We start from the raw sequence: 15,164 nt of genomic DNA on the forward strand, positions 1-15,164 counted from the left end.
TGCTAACAGGCTCCGCCATCTTGTCCTGCTAACCCGGCTGCGCTATCTTGTCCCCCTAACCCGCTACGTCATCTTGTCCCGCTGACCGGCTACACCCTTATCCGCCGCTCAGGGTCGGGCTGCGATCGTTGAGTCTGTAATTAGGCCCTCGTTAGACGGTTTGGCGTGATGTCACACTCATCAGAATAGCGTTTCCTTTTGTCTGTCTGTTTCCTGTGTAAAACAACTCTTTTGTTTGTGTTTTGTAATCTGTTTAACTGATGTGTACTGCTTGTACTGAGGCAGCATATTTGTTTGCGGGTGTAACTGACCGGGGTGAGACTTTTTGTGGGGATATTTATGGCATTGTAGGGCTTTTGCAATCACAGGAACGGGGTAGAATTGTATTCAGTGGATGCAGAACTATCACCATCCTTTTGTTTGCCTGATAAAAATGGGTGCAGACACACAGTAATTCTACTACTGTAATTCTGTCGTGCATGCATTACTATTATTTTTATTGGATTTTTCTCCCATTAGTAAATGTCTGTCTATGAAATGACTCCATCCTAACTGCAATACAGGGCAATTATAAATTACTTTAAAACATTGTTTTAATGGTAATTGTACAATTTAGGTGGATATGAGAATTGACATTCTCATCTCCCATATTGCATCTCACATCTCTCTCTCTCTCTCTCCCTCAACCCTCTCTCACTCACTGTCGGTCTCTCTCTCCTGTTCAAGATTCAATTCCAATTAAAATTCAAATGAGTCTAGTCTCTCAAACTCTGTCTTTTTCCAAACTTCTGGTTTCTTGTCTCTTTTGCAAGTTGAAACTCAGCACTTTCTCTCTGCCCTTTGTGTGTCTCTCTCTCCCTCTCTCTCTCTCTCTCTCTCTCTCCCTCCCTCCCTCCCCCTCCCTCCCTCCGCTCAGTGCCAGGAGTACCGGGAGAGGTCCTCTGTGCTGGAGAACCAGCCCCCGGGGACCTCTGTCCTGCAGGTGCACGCCGTGGATGCGGACGCGGGAGCCAATGGGAAGGTGACGTACGGCTTCATGCACAAGGACAGCGCCGTCCCTGCCTTCAGCATCCACCCGGAGACAGGTACGCGGCCGAGCGCGATCGCGCACCGCCAAGCAGTAGGGGGCGCTAGCGTACTCACGCAGAGTAGCAGTATGGATCAGTGGTCAGAGCAGCAGTGTGGATCAGTGGTCAGAGCAGCAGTGTGGAGTAGTGCTCAGAGCAGCAGTGTGGAGCAGTGGTCTGTGCAGCACTGTGGAGTAGTGGTCAGAGCAGCTGTGTGGAGCAGTGGTCTGAGCAGCAGGGTGGGGCAGCGGTCAGAGCAGCAGGGTGGAGCAGTGGTCAGAGCAGCTGTGTGGAGCAGTGGTCAGAGCAACAGTGTGGAGCAGTGGTCAGAGCAGCTGTGTGGAGTAGTGGTCCAAGCAGCAGTGTAGAGCAGAGCAGCAGCGTGGAGCAGTGCTCAGAACAGCAGTGTGGAGCAGTACTTCAAAGAACAGTGCATGTTCATAAATGTGTAATGTGGTCAGAAAGTGCAGAGTGCAAGATGCCTTTGTTGTCTGGTAATTGGATAAACAATGCAGCAAACCCCCCGTGCGTACACAGTTCTTCATTACGCAGTGCCGAATGGGTTAATATATATTTTTTTGCTGCGCTGCTCCTGCTCTTAGAATTCAGACCTTGATGCATTTCAAGTGTTCCAAATTTCAATCCAATTTTCTGTAATCACATCCTTTCAAAATGTGTCACCGCTGAAAAGAGAGGTTCAAAAGAGGAGGGATTTAATAGAATTTCGCCGGAGCACCCTTTCAAGGGAGAACGCCGCTCCCCGCGCTTTTGCAGAAACACCTTAAGAATTTCTACAAAACCCGTCTCGTTCGAAAAGACCGCAGAAAAAAAAAAAGAATTTGTGTCAGGTGTGCATAAGAGAATTGTGTCCATGTAGGCTTCTGTGGAACACTTCTTCCTGAAAGACATCGATGTGATGCTGGTGCATTGTTGTGTGGAATGGCAGGGTTGAATCATTGTCATTGTATTGTGGCTTCCGAAACCGTGGAAGGCTAAATTCTTGCTGAAGGACGGTGCTGCCTGGTTCACACGCACTAATATTTATGCCAAGGATATTTATTCACGACTTGTTTATTTAATTTAACGGTTAACAAATCCAGGTGAAACCCATTGAGAAGAAAGTGTCTTTCTTCCTTGGGTGACTGGAGCCAAACAATGAATATTGGACATTTATGTAAACAGTATAGTTCCTTTCCATTCTGTTGGGATAGAGTAGAACTAAATGATGTGCTATTCTATTCTATTCTATTCTATTCTATTCTATTCTCTCTACAGGTGTGTATTGTATTCTTGTTTATTGAACAATGAATATTTCTCTGTGTGCACTACATCAAAACAAATCGTGAACCGGTGTCCTAGTGGAGAGTGTTTTTTGGGACACTTATAGGTGCAAATTTAAGCTGCCAATTGGGCCAATCAAAGACGTGGAAGCTGCTCGATAACAGAAATGTTGGAAGCGGGTCCCCTCGGACCGGAGTTCGGTGCTTTGGTCCTGAGGTGCACTTCCCGATGTCGGCGTTCCCCGGGACACTGACGTTCCCGAAATCTGGCTCTTCCAGGCGTGATCGTCACGGCCAGGAAGTTCGACCGCGAGAGACAGCGGGAGTACGCCGTCACGGTAACGGCCACGGACCAGGCCGCCGAGCCGCTGATCGGGATCTGCCAGATCAACATTCTGATCCTGGACGAGAACGACAACGACCCGAAATTTGAGAACCTGCGCTACGAGTGTAAGTATCAGTCAGTCACCATCCATCCATCCATCCATTATCTATATCCACTTATCCTGGGCAAGGTCACCATCCATCCATCCATTATCTATACCCGCTTATCCTGTGCAGGCCCACCATCCATCCATCCATTATCTATACCCGCTTATCCTGTGCAGGGTCACCATCCATCCATCCATTATCTCTACCCACTTATCCTGGGCAGGGCCACCATCCATCCATCCATTATCTATACCCGCTTATCCTGTGCAGGGTCACCATCCGTCCATCCATTATCTTATACCCGCTTATCCTAGGCAGAGTCACCATCCATCCATCCATCCATTATCTGTACCCGCTTATCCTGGGCAGTCACCATCCATTCATCCATTATCTATACCCGGTTATCCTGGGCAGGGTCACCTTCCATTTTGTATTAATTAGACACAATGTCTCTACAGTTATATTGTAATTGTAACTACAGCTGTAGGTACAGTGTAAGTATTGTAAACGTAAATGCGGGTGCGTTTTTACTTAACATTACAATCGCTTAGTCTTATTGAGAGAGACATACAGAAGCAGCGAACATCAGTGTTATTCTCAGGAATACAAAAGTGCTATATCACCAAAGAAGGCCCAGAAAGCCCATTTACAATCGATACGTGTAATGTTAACCTAATAAAACAACAGTTTGTATAACAACAAAAGAGCATACCACTAGAGAGAGAACCTATTATTACACAGCTACACCTATAACTTTATCTGAGAAGGAAATCGAGAGAGGGAAATGACATGTGGGGGGTGGGGGGGGGGGGGAGCCATTGTGCAGTCTGAAGAGGTGAGCCTTGAGTCTGCACCAGAAGATGGGCAGGGTTTCTGCTGTTCTGACTGCAGTGGGAAGATGAGCAGGGTTTCTGCTGTTTTGACTGCAGTGGGAAGATGGGCAGGGTTTCTGCTGTTCTGACTGCAGTGGGAAGATGGGCAGGGTTTCTGCTGTTCTGACTGCAGTGGGAAGATGGGCAGGATTTCTGCTCTTCTGACCATAGTGGGAAGATGGGCAGGGTTTCTGCTGTTCTGACCGTAGTGGGAAGATGGGCAGGGTTTCTGCTGTTCTGACCGTAGTGGGAAGGTGGGCAGGGTTTCAGCTGTTCTGACTGCAGTGGGAAGATGGGCAGGGTTTCTGCTGTTTTGACTGCAGTGGGAAGATGGGCAGGGTTTCTGCTGTTCTGACTGCAGTGGGGAAGATGGGCAGGGTTTCTGCTGTTCTGACTGCAGTGGGGAAGATGGGCAGGGTTTCTGCTGTTCTGACCGCAATCAAAGGTCATTCCAGGGGACCAGAACAGATAGAAGATGTGACCTGGAAGTGCGGACACATGACCTGGAAGTATAAACCTGGAAATGAAAGGCACCCAGGGGGCAGCAGAACAGAGAGGAATAGCAAAGTGATCCTTTTATCTGCCTTTCATATCTGATCCTTTCATAGGTTAACGTCAATGTTTTGAATTTTAATGCAAGCAGAAAGAAAATTCCATGGTTTTGAAATAACTGAGGGCTGAAACTCACAGGGAATTTTAAGCAATCAAAACACCGTGCTGAAAATCACAAGGAGAATTCAGAAGAAGGAAAAAAAAAAAAAAATCTGAAAATTGTTTGACTCAATTAATAAATCAGTCACGGTTTCCGAGCAGAGAACTCTGTTGGTGCCGAGCTCTAATACACTCTCAGAAATAAAGTTACAGCGGAGGTACATTTTGTTCTTTAAGTAACAAATTTCCCACATGAACCCTGAAAGGAACAATAATGTTCTTTGCACACCTTTTTTACAAGCCAAAAAGGCACAATTGAATTATTAAATCCATGGTTGGGGGTTCAATTTTATGTAGTGTTTATTAGCTTTTGGGGTAGTTTTTCGTACCTTTTTTTCTGAGAGTTGTGCTGTAGTGTGTAGGGAGCATGTGTGGAGTCAGCCTGTGTGAACACAACGTTAATGCCACGCGTTGCGTTGGGGGGGGGGGGGCAGACTTCCTGCGGGAGGACACCATGATCGGCACCAGCTTCCTGCGGGTGGCGGCGCACGACGACGACTACAGCACCAACGCCGCCATCGCCTACTCCATGTCCGCGGAGCAGCCCGAGTACCTGAGGGTCAACCCCGTCACGGGCTGGGTCTACGTCAACCAGCCCATCTCCCAGGTGAGGCGCGCTCCCTGCTGCGAGGACCGGGCCGTTCCGCGTCGCTGAGCCAAAAAAAAACACGTCTGGGAGTCAGCTTGTGTAGGTCTGCGTCAGGGCTGCCCAACCCTGTTCCTGGAGATCTACCGTCCTGTACGGTTTTGCTTTCGACCCTAATTTGGCACGCCTGATTCTACTCGTTTGCAGTGAGAACGAGATCTCTAGCTGTGTGAATGAGGTGGGCTTCGTTAGGGATGGGGTGGAGTGCCTGCAGGATGGAAGGTCACTAGGAGTGGGGTTGGGCAGCCCTGGTCTGCATTAATCCACGCATTTCACAGGAAAGAGACTGAAGACACGCCTATGTGCCCATCCCCATTTTAAAGCTGCTGTATGCCAGGTGTGATATAATATAATTTCATAACTTAGTTTTATACATTGGTCTCACGCCTGGTCTTGTTCTCGTAATAAATCAGGACATAGTCAAATCTATGCAGGGTCATGCATCCATTTGATTTAGGTTGAGTAGGCTCAGTAGTGTCATCAAGACTAGTATTAGGTACTGTGTAATTGTGATTATAAACAATTTTGGGTACACTTCAGCATTACAGTGGTATTATTTTTAAAACATTAATGAAAGCTGCTACAATCCTGCTATTTATCTACAATGATTTTAACAAACGGTCTGATATTGTGCTGGGTTACTATGAATTGAATAGTACTGTGCTTTGTTTGATTGAATCTAGGTCACAGCGTGGTGTGGGGGGGGTCGGGGGGGAGTGGTCTGGGGGTGGGATGGTGCTTACTATGAGAAGGACTAATCAGAGCTGTGACTCAAGATACCAGGGAAGCTGGTTGCTATGGCCTCAGAGGTCCTACCAACTCCATGACAACAGTGTTGCTCGAGCAACAGCGGGCCTCAGCATGGCTGGCTCTGACTCCTTCCAGAGGTCCCACATCACCAGGGAGATTGTTGCCACGGACGGGGGGAACCGCAGCAGCTCGGTGGAGCTGTCCGTCACCATCACCAACGTGAAGAACCAGCCCCCGCAATGGGAGCGGGACAGCTACGACGTGGTCATTCCAGAGAACACCATGAGGGACACGCCCATCGTGGTGCGTATTGGGGTGGTGGGGTGGTGGTGTGGGGGGGGGCGTGTGAGGGGGTGTGTTTTGGGGGGTGGGGCTTTCATAACAGCTGCTCGGCACACCTCCTATTCCCATGGTTCCTCCCCAGCCCATTCCGTATCTGCGTGGATCTCTCAAATTCAGTATTTCAACCAACAGGACATATGCAATCATTACACCAGGCTATATAAGACTTTTTTTTATTTATTTTTTTATTTTTTACACATTTTGGAAAGTAACTTGTCATGAGTCCTCCTGGTGGCTGTCACATAGGCCTTTTGGCAGAGGTGGGGAGAATCCAGTTTCATAAAGTAAAAAGTCCGTGCCAGTATTTACGTCCAATCACCTGGATTTGCTAATTAGCGCAGTTCTTCAACAGGGCGGCGGAACTCATTAGTGAAATCAGCGGTGTTTTATGGCTGGAAGAAACGCACGGCAGACATTTTACTTTCTGACCCCTGGACTTTCCACCGCTGGCGTTCGGCAATTAGCAAGATTTGTTTCATTTCCCACAATGCAGTGCCTTAAGGGCGTTCAATCACCCAAATCCCTCAGCATCCTACTGCACTCGGACCAGCACCTGCCTACTGGGCCAAAGGTTTCCATTACAAAACAGGGAGGGGACGATGAGGGTAAGGTAAAGGGATGTTCGGAAAGGACCTGGGGTTCCCCCAGTCGTGGTGCACGTTGTGCTGGGGGCGGAGCTGACGTATGGTCACGCCCACGTGCTGGGGGCGGAGCTGGCAAATGGTCACGCCCACCTGCTGGGGGCGGAGCTGGCAAATGGCCACGCCTACATGCTGGGGGTGGAGCTGACGTATGGACAAGCCCACATGCTGGGGGCGAAGCTGACGTATGGTCACGCCCACATGCTGGGGGCGGAGCTGGCAAATGGTCACGCCTACATGCTGGGGGCGGAGCTGACGTATGGTCACGCCCACATGCTGGGGGCGGAGCTGACGTATGGTCACGCCCACATGCTGGGGGCGGAGCTGACATATGGTCACGCCCACATGCTGGGGGTGGAGCTACGTATGGTCACGCCCACATGCTGGGGCTGAGCTACATATGGTCAGCCACATGCTGGGGGCGGAGCCCGGTATGGTCACGCCTACATGCTGGGGGCGGAGCTGCAAATGGTCACCCTACATGCTGGGGGCAGAGCTGACGATGGTCACGCCCACATGCTGGGGGCGGAGCTGGTGTATGGTCACGCCCACCTGCTGGGGGCGGAGCTGACGTATGGCCACGCCCACATGCTGGGGGCGGAGCTGGTGTATGGTCACGCCCACATGCTGGGGGCGGAGCTGATGTATGGGCACGCCCACAGGGTCCTCCTCCTTGCTTGCACAGTAATTATCACACTGATTGCATGCGGGTTAAAAAAAAAACCTTGGGGTGTTGCTTCTGTCAGATTCTTCAGGGCTGTGCGTGTCTTGCAGAACATCCCAAAATGGATTTATATCTTCTTTTTTTTTTTTTTTTTTTTTAATTTTCATTGAGGTTGCGATCAGATTCTGGAAGGATTACTTTTAACGCAAATGAAATTTGAATTCGAATTCGTCGCTGCGCCCGGATTAAAAAGTTCAACTTGTTCAGATCAAACGTAGCCTGTCCTTACAGCCAGTGTTGTCTGCGGAATCTTCCAGCTCCACCAGAGGAGTCTGTCCAAGTTGAAAGTGGATTGTGTGGTTTGCTGTAGGGACCCTCACCAGGTTGAAAATGGGTTATGTGTTTTTCGCTGGTAGCGGAACAATGTTTTTTCTCTCTCTCTCTCTCTCTCTCTGCTCTGTCTATGATATCTGAGCAGTAGCTGGCTGAGAGAAAAATGTAATTAAATTTTCAACTTTGACAGCGAAGACGTGTTTCTCCCGTCGCCGTCCTCAATTACAGAAGCCAGCGTGGGTCTCCCCGGGGAACCGACTTAGCGCATTAGCGGGAGGAGTGGATGTGTTTCGCACTCAAGGCCCTGAAAAAAAAGAAATTGCAGAATATTATGTCCTCTCCTGGACTTCAGTGCACTCCGCCGGGCCGCGAGTTTGCTCTTTAGTTGTTATCCTGAGCGTGTTATGATGGCTAGTTTGTGCGCTGCTCCAGGGATTAATAACCTGCACGGTCCCACTGCTGACACCGCCGCCGCCGCCGCTGCTGTTATTGAGGGTGTGTGTGTGCGTGCGTGTGTGTGTGTGCGTGTGTGTGTGCGTGCGTGCATGTCCGTGCGTGTGTAGCATGTGCGTGTGTGCAAATAATTTTTTATTGATTCCATGCCATGTGTTAGAGACTTATCAATCAGTGAACCAGTGAAACCCAGTACAGTGGTACTCTAGGTCTGTTTTGGTAGGGGGGGGGGTGGCCACTCCCTCTTGCCCCTCCCTCACCATTACGTTTGAAAAAAAAAAAAACAGTGTAACTCCCAGCATCGGAGTTCCTGGAGAGTTCTGCATTACACCTGGATTATTTAAGATGTTTGTTTATTCATTTTTTTAAGTTTAATGAACAAATTGAACTTTAATTTGTGGAAAGTGCTCCTAGTCTTTATAAAGCCATCAGGGTTATGTTAAAATGGGTGTGTGGGCCAGGGGAGGGTGGGATGGGGGGGGAGGTGGGGGGGTCAAATTAATGTTATACCTAAGGGGGAATAAAGGTAATGGGGCTTGTTAATTGATCGGAAAATTGATTTTTTTTTAAAGTGAGGTGCAGAGGAGCAATGTGGTTTGGGTCTAATTGATCTGGAGTGTGTGGTGTGTGCGTTTCTCCCCCCCAAACGTGCACTGAAGTGGTGTTGGAGGCCGCTGAATGCTCACGGAATGGTTGAGACGTGGTCCTTGGTAAACTGGGCCCATAAACGAGGATTAACCCTAGAATAATAACCGCATTAAGTGGCCATAAATACCTGTGTACATTACATTTACATTACATTGCACTTATTTAGCAGACGCTTTTATCCAAAGCGACGTACAAAAGTGCACATCATGGTCATTGGAACAACTACAAAACACAGGTTCAATAAGGTTCGGTACTCGTTTCGTACAGCTATTTCTAGCCGAGAACACAGTTCAGTTCACGCAGTGAACACTATTCTGACCTGTGCAGGTGCATTGTAACTGCAGACGTATGTTCTGGTGTAGCAACTGGTTTTCATTTACATGGTTACATTGCACTTCCGATTTGTATTATCTATATTTCATTTCGGTTTTAATGTCGAACGTTAACACTGTGTTCTCTTTTCACCCCGTGTGATCATGGGTAAACGGAAAAACGCATTTTCTGGCTATTAAAACCGTGCCGATAATGTTGCATATTCTGAAGCAGCTTATTGCACTAGTGATGCAGCTGTAAACATGTCTCGCCTTCGTAAGTGCAGTGTAACAATATTTCCGTACTCTCGCCACTGTTTAAGTGTAGTTAGACGGCTATTAGGAGCACTTATTGTAAAGGGCGATGCAATGTTCCGATTCTTAAGATGAAAAAAGTATTTTCTGCATTCTCACGGGGTCCAGTGTTGGCAGAGAAGTGGGTAAATGGCCTTTGCATGTTTTAAACTACTTTCTGTTCCCTTATATTGATTTTTCCCCGATTGGGGGTCGCATGGGAGGCCTGCCTCACTGCTGCAATGTGTTCCTGCGATGTGGGGGCGTGCACACCATCACAGGGGGCGTGCACATTGAGATAAGGGCATGCACTTCAGGACAGGAGTGTGCACATCAGCATGAGGCCGTGCACATCAGCACAGGGTTGTGCACATCAGGGCAGGGGTGTGCACATCAGGACAGGGGCATGCACATCAGGGAGGGGCGTGCACATCAGGACAGGGGCATGCACATCAGGGAGGGGCGTGCACATCAGCACAGGGGCGTGCACACCAGCACAAGGGTGTGCACATCTGCACAGGCACCCTGTGAAACGCGCACAGCCACAGTGCAGCCGTTGCCCTGTGCTGTAGGACTGTGTTGGCTCAGGTTGGGACACAGGTCGCTTTTGCACTGCGAGGAGGGAAAACATTCACATAAAAAAAAGAAAAAAAAAAACATTTTTAAACCCAAAAACCGGTTCACTTGGGTTTTGTTTTATGTTTTATAATTCCTGTTGTCTGTTCCATTCATTATTAATTCTAGCCTGTCATTGTTTTGCCTGGCGTGTTTTCTGCTCAATTGTGAAATTACTGGAACGCTGGGGAACTCAGATAGGTTACCGCTTCTCCGTGCGCTCATTCAAACAACTGCTTATTTACTCGAGGACAGTTAATTTATTTGCGAGCCACCTGCCAGGAACGTTTCTCCCCGCCTCAGCGGGGGCCTGCTTGGAACAAGGAAAACATTCTAATACAGCCGGGGTTTTGGTTCTCTGCGTTATCTCTCTCTGCTGAGGGGGAGCGCATCCGTGATCTTCCCCCCACTCTCTTCTGCGTATTACAAATTGGGCTCGCGCTGCGGAAAATGGGAAAGGACATCTCTGTCATTCCCCCTTCCCCCCCTTTCCAGATAGATACTGTCTCTGTGTCTGTGTCTGTGTTTTTTTTTTGTTTTTGTTTTTAAGTGCTTAATCACAATCATATTCTGCGACTCCCGCACTTCCTGTGTTTTAATTTGTTCGCCCGAGCCTGTTTTCGTTTCTCGTATCACTGCCTATTTGCAACCACTTTACGTTTAATCTGTAATTATCTGTGAAATTATCAACAAAAAAAAATAAAAATAAAACATTTGTTTGTATTGCTGTGTTTTGACCTCTCGGGCCAGACCGTTACTGTAAAAGCAAAATTTTTCCCACTCAACTTGTTACCTGGTTACGGAATAATTATGTAGGACGAATAAATAAATAAATCCCGTTTGATTTTTTGGACATCCCCCAGACCATCAAGGCCATCTCCCTGCTGGGTGACCCCAGGGTGACCTACAACCTGGAGGACGGGATGGTGCCGGAAACCAACATGCCGGTGCGCTTCTACCTGACGCCCAACCGCGAGGACGGCTCCGCCTCCGTCCTGGTGGCCGAGCCGCTGGACTACGAGGCCACCCGGAACTTCGTGCTGAGGGTGCGGGCGCAGAACGTGGCCGCCGTGCCCCTGGCGGCCTTCACCACGGTCTACGTCAACGTCACGGGTACGCCGTGCTCCCCCCCCGAAATCGGTCCAAGGCTAAGTCTCCCTCCCTCCCTCCCACAGGGCTATAAAGCGGACAAGACATTTCCATTAGACGAGTACAGCCGCTATGTCTCACTCTGCCCGGTTAACACAGGCTCAGATAGGAACAAAAGGCTTACCTCACTTTAACCGTAGAGCGTGTATCACAAGCACCACGGACGTGGTTTTTCTTAGCGGGCTGAGTGCTTTCTCTCCCCGCTCTCAAGAGTCCTCTGCACGTACCTGTTCCTTCCCATTGTTAATCCTTCTGCAAACCCCCCCCCCCCCAGCCCACCACCCACCTGTTATTGGGTTAGCTCCATTACCCGCCCCCACCCCCCACCCCCGTACACTCTCCTGACCAATCGAAGGTGCCGCCTCAACCCGCCTGACCGTCCGTCCAGGCGCCGTCTCTCAGAGAGAAGTCGACCCTCGCGGGCGTGTGCGAATGGCGGCGTCCTGTCCGCGGCGCGCTAACTGCTCCTCAGCGCCCACGCGTATCTTTTATTAACGGAGTGCTCTCTCTCTCTCTCTCTCGCTCTTGCTCTCTCGCTCCGCTCGGCGATGGGGGGCGGGGGGGGGGTGGGGGGGCGGGTGAATAACGGACTTTTATAATTCACGAAGCCGCACGCCACGCCTCGACGCCGTTTCTCGCACGGCCATTATCGCACGCCGCCGCCGCCGCCGCCACCGCCGATTCACCTGGAATGTGCCGTCGTTTTTCGCGGGTAGCGGTTCACCTGAACCCCTTTGACATAAGGCTGTCATAACACTGTCATACGCATGACATAACACTGTCACGAGATGGCAAAACAGATTATGTCAGGTGAAGTCACATGACATAAAACCGGCTTACTTTGATTGGTAAACTCTTTGGCAGATGCTTGCTGTCATAACATTTGCCGATAGACGTATGACAGTTTTACGTCATTTGACATTACCTGACATCATGTTATGCCATCTTGTGATAGCTGTTATGTCCATCTCTCCTATGTGTATGACAGTGTCATATCAGTAAGTCTTACCTTCTTTCACTGAGGAATTTTAGTGCAGCAGGAATGAAAAATAATTACAGTTACAGCACAAGCATTCAGATGTACTCAGGCATCACACGCGTGTGTGTACATAAGCACAGAGTTCGACACGTTTCCTTGTACGTGGAAACGAGCTGTTTTGCTAACTCAGTCTGTGCGTCGATGCCACCTGTGGCTGACATGTTCATTTTTTGTGTATTAACAGAATGAAATGCATAGCTAAACGAAACGCGTGTTTTCCAGGTGCAGGTATAAGGTGTGTATTTAACAGCAAGTCCTTTTACCGGGTGATAACATGTACATTAACGAAAGAGTGAAGAAAAAAAAAGTGTGGGAACGTTTTTTTTTCTTTTTTCTTTTTTCTCGCAGACGTGAACGACAACGTGCCGTTCTTCACCTCCTCCGTCTACGAGGCCGCGGTGACGGAGGGGGCGGAGGCCGGGACCTTCGTGCTCCAGGTGTCCGCCAACGACCTGGACCTGGGGCTGAACGGGAAGGTGAGCGCGCTGGCTCACAGGTGTGGGTGTGTGGGGCTGTGGGCTCACAGGTGTAGGTGTGTGGGGCTGTGGGCTCACAGGTGTAGGTGTGTGCGGCTGTGGGTTTGGTCATTGCCCCATCTTGGGGTATATAGTTAAATGCAACTCTGTGGGGACAGTGAGACAGTTTGTGTTGTTTTGCTCTGTACTCCAGCACATTGGGTTTGATGTAAAATGGTGAATATGAGTGTAAAGTGCGAACTGTCAGCTGTAATTTAAAGCCATTTACATCCATATTGGGTGATCTGAGTAGGAATTACAGCCCTTTTATACATAGTCCCCCCAAATCCCATCCAAAACAACAAAAAATAGCATTTAACTGTCTGATTACTGTTCATTAAAAGCCATTTCTAAATAACCGTTGCCCTGTTGTAATAGTTTGGGTCACAAACATTAGGCCTATTTCGTAAGTTCACTATTTTAAAAGGGTGAATCCAGTGACTGGCCTACTGGTGGTCAGTGATTTACTCCAGTGAGGACAAATGGGTGAGTTACTGTGTTTTTGTGTGGGTATAGTCAGTGCCCAGTTCTGTGGGTGTGGCCAGAGGGGTAGGGGTTCACTAGCATCCAGACTCTACCGTTGTATGGGAAAAGCTAATGCCTGGCCTGAAGCCACAGCAGCTCAAAAAACTGTGCGTTTGTGTACGCTAACCTTACACTAACATTACACGGAATACAAACACAACTCGGTAATCTCCTGCTGCATTCCCCAGAAGTGAAAAATCACCAGTCCACGTAGGCATCATGTGTGTTAATGCTGATGAAATGCACTGTAACTCTCACTATTTTATGTAACGCTTACGACTTCTAAGGGTTTTTTTTAAATAAATATGTGTAATTGGAATGGAATTAGATGAGCTTCACTGAGCGTGGTATATTCCGACGCAGAGCATCAGAGTCAATAAACAGGGTATTTCATGTAGGCGTAGATTCTGTGCGTTTGTCTCCTTGTTTGTGGCACAACATTTGAAGAAGACAAAGTGAGATGACTGAAATGGCCAGATGAAGATGAACGCTGAGTCCAGTCCGGTGACTGAAGGACAGGGCTGCCCTCACTGGTTCCTGAAGATCTACCGTCCTGGAGGTTTTCATTTCAACCCTAGTTTGGCACGCCTGATTCTACTGATTAGCAGCTCAGCGAGATCTCCAGCTGTCGACTGAGGTGTGCTTTGTTAGGGTTGCAGTGAGAACCTGGGGGAAGGTAGATCTCCAGATGTCGAATGAGGTGTGCTTTGTTAGGGTTGCAGTGAGAACCTGGGGGAAGGTAGATCTCCAGCTGTTGAATGAGGTGTGCTTTGTTAGAGTTGCAGTGAGAACCTAGGGGAAGGTAGATCTCCAGCTGTTGAATGAGGTGTGCTTTGTTAGAGTTGCAGTGAGAACCTAGGGGAAGGTAGATCTCCAGCTGTTGAATGAGGTGTGCTTTGTTAGAGTTGCAGTGAGAACCTATGGGAAGGTAGATCTCCAGCTGTTGAATGAGGTGTGCTTTGTTAGGGTTGCAGTGAGAACCTGGGGGAAGGTAGATCTCCAGCTGTTGAATGAGGTGTGCTTTGTTAGGGTTGCAGTGAAAACCTGGGGGAAGGTAGATCTCCAGCTGTCGAATGAGGTGTGCTTTGTTAGGGTTGCAGTGAGAACCTAGGGGAAGGTAGATCTCCAGCTGTTGAATGAGGTGTGCTTTGTTAGGGTTGCAGTGAGAACCTGGGGGAGAGTAGTGAATGAGTCTTCAGGTTGATAAAATAGAGTTGATGAGTGCTTTGTTAGGGTTGCAGTGAAAACCTGGGGGAAGGTAGATCTCCAGCTGTTGAATGAGGTGTGCTTTGTTAGGGTTGCAGTGAAAACCTAGGGGAAGGTAGATCTCCAGCTGTTGAATGAGGTGTGCTTTGTTAGGGTTGCAGTGAGAACCTAGGGGAAGGTAGATCTCCAGCTGTTGAATGAGGTGTGCTTCGTTAGGGTTGCAGTGAAAACCTAGGGGAAGGTAGATCTCAGCTGTTGAATGAGGTGTGCTTTGTTAGGGTTGCAGTGAGAACCTAGGGGAAGGTAGATCTCCAGCTGTTGAATGAGGTGTGCTTCGTTAGGGTTGCAGTGAGAACCTAGGGGAAGGTAGATCTCCAGCTGTTGAATGAGGTGTGCTTTGTTAGGGTTGCAGTGAGAACCTAGGGGAAGGTAGATCTCCAGCTGTTGAATGAGGTGTGCTTTGTTAGGGTTGCAGTGAGAACCTAGGGGAAGGTAGATCTCCAGATGTTGAATGAGGTGTGCTTTGTTAGGGTTGCAGTGAAAACCTAACCTCGGGGGAAGGCAGATCTCCAGGAACTGGGGGTTGGGCAGCCCTGATGTGGGAACACACGGGCATTGTGTTTGAATGGAACCATTTCAGAGGAAATACATTGGTGTTTGTTTATGTGTAA

At 48.8% G+C, this 15,164-nt stretch overlaps 1 protein-coding gene across 1 annotated transcript in view; it reads left to right on the forward strand.

Moving 5' to 3' along the window:
• LOC135255757 (neural-cadherin-like) overlaps positions 1 to 15,164 on the forward strand; it is a 185,837-nt gene that overhangs the window by 87,183 nt on the left and 83,490 nt on the right. The window contains exons 9-14 of the mRNA XM_064337323.1: positions 917 to 1,085; positions 2,627 to 2,797; positions 4,797 to 4,969; positions 5,894 to 6,061; positions 10,923 to 11,172; positions 12,596 to 12,723. Coding sequence (XP_064193393.1) covers positions 917 to 1,085; positions 2,627 to 2,797; positions 4,797 to 4,969; positions 5,894 to 6,061; positions 10,923 to 11,172; positions 12,596 to 12,723 — 1,059 coding nt within the window. The remainder of the gene's footprint in view (positions 1 to 916; positions 1,086 to 2,626; positions 2,798 to 4,796; positions 4,970 to 5,893; positions 6,062 to 10,922; positions 11,173 to 12,595; positions 12,724 to 15,164) is intronic.

The sequence above is a fragment of the Anguilla rostrata genome, chromosome 5 (assembly GCF_018555375.3).
Source record: "Anguilla rostrata isolate EN2019 chromosome 5, ASM1855537v3, whole genome shotgun sequence".
Taxonomy (NCBI): domain Eukaryota; kingdom Metazoa; phylum Chordata; class Actinopteri; order Anguilliformes; family Anguillidae; genus Anguilla; species Anguilla rostrata.